Source organism: Plasmodium reichenowi, chromosome 4 (genome assembly GCF_001601855.1).
Source record: "Plasmodium reichenowi strain SY57 chromosome 4, whole genome shotgun sequence".
Taxonomy (NCBI): domain Eukaryota; phylum Apicomplexa; class Aconoidasida; order Haemosporida; family Plasmodiidae; genus Plasmodium; species Plasmodium reichenowi.
Genome location: NC_033649.1, coordinates 131,705 through 138,037, shown reverse-complemented (window position 1 = coordinate 138,037; position 6,333 = coordinate 131,705). Strand labels below are relative to the sequence as shown.

Here is a 6,333-nt window from a genome sequence, read left to right as displayed (position 1 = left end):
TATATCTACATAGGAAAGAAAAAATAAAAATAAATAGATAGATAGATAAATAAATAGATAGATAAATAAATAAATAAATATATATATATATAAATATATATATATATATATATATATATTACGTATATTTTTTTTTTTTTTATTCTTACAAGTTTTATAAAATTTGATAGAGCCTTATTTATTATAAGGATATAATTTAAAAAAAATATAAAATAAAAAATAAAAATTTCTTTTTTTTATATTAATCAAGCATTATATATATGAAATATTGTTCACATATAATAATATATATATATATATATGTGTATATATTTATTTACATGTTTAATAAATTTTTTATACACTGAAAAAAAGTATTATATAGGTAGATATCTACATATTTATTTATTTCTAAGTATTGGTATTAAACATGGAGAAGGCTTCTATTTTATCGTTTATTTTCTTTTGTTCTGTTGTTTTCGTTACAAGATTTATCGGATATTTCATTTGCAATCGTTATATGAGAGAAGAACCATATAATAATATTTTTGAGATAATAGAACCTGAGAATTTATATAGTTCTTTATTATTATTGTCAAACGAAAAGGAAAATGATTTTGGTAGTTCTACAAATTGTAACGGATATATGAAATGTATTCCCTTTTATAAAAATGTTTCTGAAAGATGGAAGAGATATAATTTTATACAACTTTATATAATTAGAAGTGCATTAAATATACACGTCATGAGTAAATATAATAAGGAAACGAACAGATTATTAAAAAGATATAATAATGTAGAAAATAGAATTAATAATATATCCAATCATTTTTTATGTTCAGGGTTTAAAAAAGAAAACCGTTTATTGTTCCTTTTGTTTTATAAAACAATTAAGATGATGAAATTATATATAAGGAATTTGTTTATGAAGTATATTAAAACTTATTATAAAAGAAAACATTTTGAGAAGAATATACAAACTAATAAAAACGTGGTTCATGTTGAAAGGGATAATTTTTTTGATATTTTATACATGTTAAAAAGAATAGATAGTTATGTAAAGAATATATATTCAATTATTTCCAATAATTTCTTGTATGTTATAAGAATAATATTTTTACCATTTGAAAAAATCTATTTCTCTTTAAAACCCCTTATAATGATAAAAAAAATGAACATGTCTTATTTTTATTATTATTATGTAAATATGTTTTCTTTGTATAAAAAGAATTACAACAAATATCTTGATGACTGGAATGTAAATTATAACAAATATGAAGAAATTTATATTCATGAGCAAAGTGTAATATATCCTAATGAATTCTTGAAAAATGAAATGTTGGATAAATATAGAAGGGTTATACGAATTCTCTCTGGACAGGATGATAATCCTTTTATAGATTCTGTTTTAGTAGGCCCTGTGAAAATTGAAAAAGATGGTTTAGATGTAAAGCAGAAAAAAAAAAAAATAAATGAAGAGCTGAACAAAAAAAAAAAACATACAAATATAAATACAAACACAAATATAAACACAAGTACAAATACAAGTACAAATACAAGTACAAGTACAAATACAAGTACAAATACAAATACAAGTACAAATACAAATACAAGTACAAATACAAATACAAGTACAAATACAAATACAAGTACAAATACAAGTACAAATACAAATACAAGTACAAGTACAAGTACAAATACAAAAGAATCTCACATATCAGATGAAGAAAAACTAGAAACCTTTTATAGAGACGAATTAAACAAAATGGGAAAAGAAGAAATTGAAAAATATTTCAAAGGGAATATTGACAAAAAATCACTTGACGAATTTTATAAAATATTGCTAGAAGAGTTAAACAAAATGGACAAAGATGAATTATATGAAATGTATAGAGAAGAGTTAAATAGGATTGAACAAGAAAAAATTAGAAATATGAATAAAGAAGAAATAAATAAAACTTACAAGGAAGAAATAAATAATATGAATAGTGATCAAGTTGATAAAATACATAGAGAAGAATTAGAAAAAATCGAAAAAGAAAAAATAAACAAAATGGATAAAGATCAAATAAATAAAATATATAGAGAAGAATTAGACAAAATGGATCGCGATGAAATTTATAGTATGTATATAGAAGATATAAGTAACAAAAATATAATAAAAGACTTAATTAAAAATGAAAAGGAAACAAATAAGGATAAAAATAAAAACAAAAAAAAAGATATAGATAAAGATAAAGATATAGATAAAGACAAAGATATAGATATAGATAATGATAAAGATAAAGACAAAGATATAGACAAAGATATAGATATAGATAATGTAGAAGAATCATACGGAGAAGAAAAAAACAAACTCAGCAAAGAAGAATTAGATAGAATGGACAGAGACGAATTATATAGAATATACCTAGAAGAATTAGAAAAAATAGACAAGGAAGAAAAAGAAAAAATTCATAGAGAAAAATTACACAAAATTGAAAAAGAGAAAATAAATAAAATGGATAAAGATCAAATAGATAAAATATATGAAGAAGAATTAAACAAAATGGATAGTGATGAAATTCATCATGTAAGGAGAGAAATATTACAAGATATACAAAAAGAAAAAATACAAAATTTAGAACTAGAAGAAATCGATAGACTTTATAAAGAAGAATTAGATAGAATGGATAGAGAAGCAATGTATGAAATTCACATGAGAAATTTAAGCAGAAATCAAAAAGATAATATTATACATAGAAATATTAAAAATGAATCTAACCAAAAAAATAAAAAAGAAAATGTAAATGTATTTATAATACACGACAATAATAATAATAATAATAATAATAATAGATATAAGAAGAATAAGAATATAGATGTGAATAATATAAATAATAAGCACACAAATAATAATTATAATGATAATGTAGAAGTTGAATTAGTTGTACGAAATTTAGACAAGGATAAAGGAGCCAAGATAGAAGATATTATAGACTATTTTAACAAAGAAATTAAAAAAGACAAAAATGTTAATGTTTCCGATATAGTGAATTTTTTAAATTCAAAAGTAGAAAAAGATAACACATCAGTTCAACATAAGAAGGAAAATCAAGTAGATGTTGTAAGGAAAAATATTAAGATTATTCAAGAGGATAATATAAAAAATAAAGGACAAAAGGATAACACTGAAATGTTAGATAATAATAAAGAAATAACAAATATTTATATAAACAATGTTGATGGTATAAACAATGTGGGAGATATAAACAATGTGGGAGATATAAACAATGTGGGAGATATAAACAAATTTGTAGATATGAACAATGCTGGAGATATAAACAATGTGGGAGATATAAACAATGTGGGAGATATAAACAATGTGGGAAATATAAACAATACTGGAGATATAAACAATTCTGACCATATATACAACGTTGAACATATAGACGAACCGGAGAAAAAAGAAAATCTGGATAATCAAAAAAAGTTTGACTGGACAGAGGTATTTAAAGACAAAGTAAGAGATAAGATCCAAAATGAAGAAAAGTTCAACAACTCAAAAGAAAATATACAAAAGGATATTATTGAAGAAGATAATTTAAGTGAAAATATAGAAAATGGTAATAGAGATAAAGAAATTCATAAGGACGATAGAATCAAGGGAGTTACTTCACCAGAAAAAAATGTTGAAGATATAAATAATAATGAAAAAAAAGACAACTTTGTGTATGAATTTTATACATCCAATAAGAAAGAAAATATAGATAAAGAAGAAGAAAATAATATAGATGATAAAAATATAAATATGGAAATAGAAGGGAATTATCAAATCAACAACAAATTTGAAGAAGAAAATAAAAATGAAATAAATGTTATTATAGAAAAGGAAGAAGAAAATAATATCGATAAAGATAATAGTAATAATAATATACAAAAGAATAATATTATAATTAAGGATAATACAAATGTAAGTGAAGATGTTCATATTACAGAAAGTGGTAAAGAAATAGCGGAATTTTTTAATAATATAATTAAGAATAGTAATATCTTAGATATGTGCTCAAAAATGAATGCTTCAGATTCTGAGAAAGGATTTATATGTATAAATGGTAATAACTATATTATAAACCCTGGTACGTATCATATAATAAATATAAAATATCCAGATTATAATAATGCTAGAAAAAAATGGTATGATTCGATGGATTGTATAGATATAAATAACAAGGATCAAAATGATAGTAATAATAATAAAGAACATAATTATCACAATAAAAATGGTGATGATTTATACTTAAAGAAATCAATTGAAGAATTCATTCCAGGATTTTTAAGCAACATTAATAAAGTAGATGATTTAGCCAGAATATTTACTCCATCCTTTATTCAAAATGATATCTTTTTAAATTGTGTTTACAATTATAGAAATGATTTTGATAGGAATAATAATATTTATTCCTTTCCTGTGAAGATATTTTTAAAAAAAAATACAACGAAAATAAAAGGCTGTTCTTTTCAAATTGATGAAGACCCTTCGTTATATAAAGATTATGGTGAAAAAGAATCATTTCTAAGTAATAAAATTATTTTAAATAATTCAAACAGAAATACTGAATGTGTACTACATGCAACAAATGAAATTGTCGGATTTCAGTGTGGTCCTCCATATAAATCTTATGATAATGTACAATATAAGCATCTTACAAACAAATCAAACGACATGAAAAATATATTTGGTATATATAGTAATAATAATAATAATAATAATAATAATAATAATAATAGTTCCTATTCTCATTTATTTAAAAATATTTTTAATAATGAACATAAATTATATAACGTAGGAGGATATTTTCAAACAGAACCCATTAATTGTTTTGAATTTGTAAATGATAACATAAATGTTGAAGATATTTTACCAGGATCGGTTACATTTCCTAGATTTGATTTGATAAGTGAAGCTCTAGATGTTAATCAAACCAGATATATTTTATTAAATGAGACGAACCAAGATAAAACAATATCTTGTACTTGTAATTATTTTACAGAACCTAATATTGTTTATACAGGTAAAATTATTATTAAAGTTGAAGAAGAAAAAATATATAAAACCAATAAATTTCAAACTGAATTTAATGATATTATAAATAATAAAAAGGAAATATATGACGAAAAAAAAATTAATCATGTAATTAAAGAAAAGAAAGATGAAGAGCAAAATGATATTTCATTTAATAAAAATTATGTTAATAATTATAATGAAAATTTTAAAATAAATCACACAAATAATTTTTATAATAGAAATAATCATTCTAATAATAATTATGACAATAATTATCACAACAATTATTCTAGTAAAGGAAACCACCCAAACAAAATACATGATGCATTTCTTAAGAAGAATAAATACAATATCTTTTTTAATAATTTAAAATTTAATAATATGAAACCTGAAAATAAAAATAATCAAGACAGTCTTAATTATGAATATGATGTTGATGATTATCATGAGGTGCAGGATGATGAGGACGGGTTATTTAAGGAAGAGGAAGATTTTATTGATTTTAAAGAAAATATAATTAATAATAATACCAACCATAACAATAGAGATCTTGATGATGATAAATATAATAAATATCATAATAATAATAATAGAAATAATAATTCTTCTTTCAAGTCGATGGAAAGTAATCTTGATCTTCAAAGAAGCATATTACAATCTGGGGACACACAACAAGTAGTTGTAATTAATAAATCTAAAAATGTAAATGTCGTTTTTCCAGATAAAAAAAAAAATGACACACATCCAAATGAAGAGAAGAGAACATTTCCTAAATATATCTCTTTAGTATATAAAGAAAAAAATAAGCACAATGAAAAAATAGACAAGACCTTAACCTTTATTAAGGAGTTTTACCCTCCATTGCTTAGAGGAGGTAAAGACAGCAATCCGGAAGATAAACAAAGTGGTGTAGAAATAAAAAATGATGTGGAAATAAAAAATGATGTGGAAAAAAAAAATGATGTAGAAATAAACAATGATGTAGAAATAAACGATGGTGTAGAAATAAACGATGGTGTAGAAATAAACGATGATGTAGAAAATAAAGATAATATACATGAGGGTAATAATAATTTAGAAAATGATTCTTTTAATGAAGATACTATTGAAGAACCCTTTGAAAATATTTTTGATTTTATAAATGAAGAAACAAGTTCAAATGAAAACTTGGAAATAAATCCTGATTCAGCTGATTCTATAAAAAGAAAATTAGGTCACAACTTTTTAGAAATAATAAGGGCAGGGAAATTTAAAATAAGACATAAAGAAAAAAAAAAAAAAAAAAAAAAAAAAAAAAAAAAAAAAAA

At 22.0% G+C, this 6,333-nt stretch overlaps 1 protein-coding gene across 1 annotated transcript; it reads left to right on the top strand.

The window, feature by feature from the left end:
* Positions 1 to 409: 409 nt before the first annotated feature.
* Positions 410 to 6,333, top strand: PRSY57_0402900 (liver specific protein 2, putative; the record flags this gene model as incomplete). The annotated part of the gene is made up of 1 exon (XM_012905893.2): positions 410 to 6,333. A coding segment is annotated over one exon (5,924 nt), but the record flags the coding sequence as incomplete, so codon positions are not given.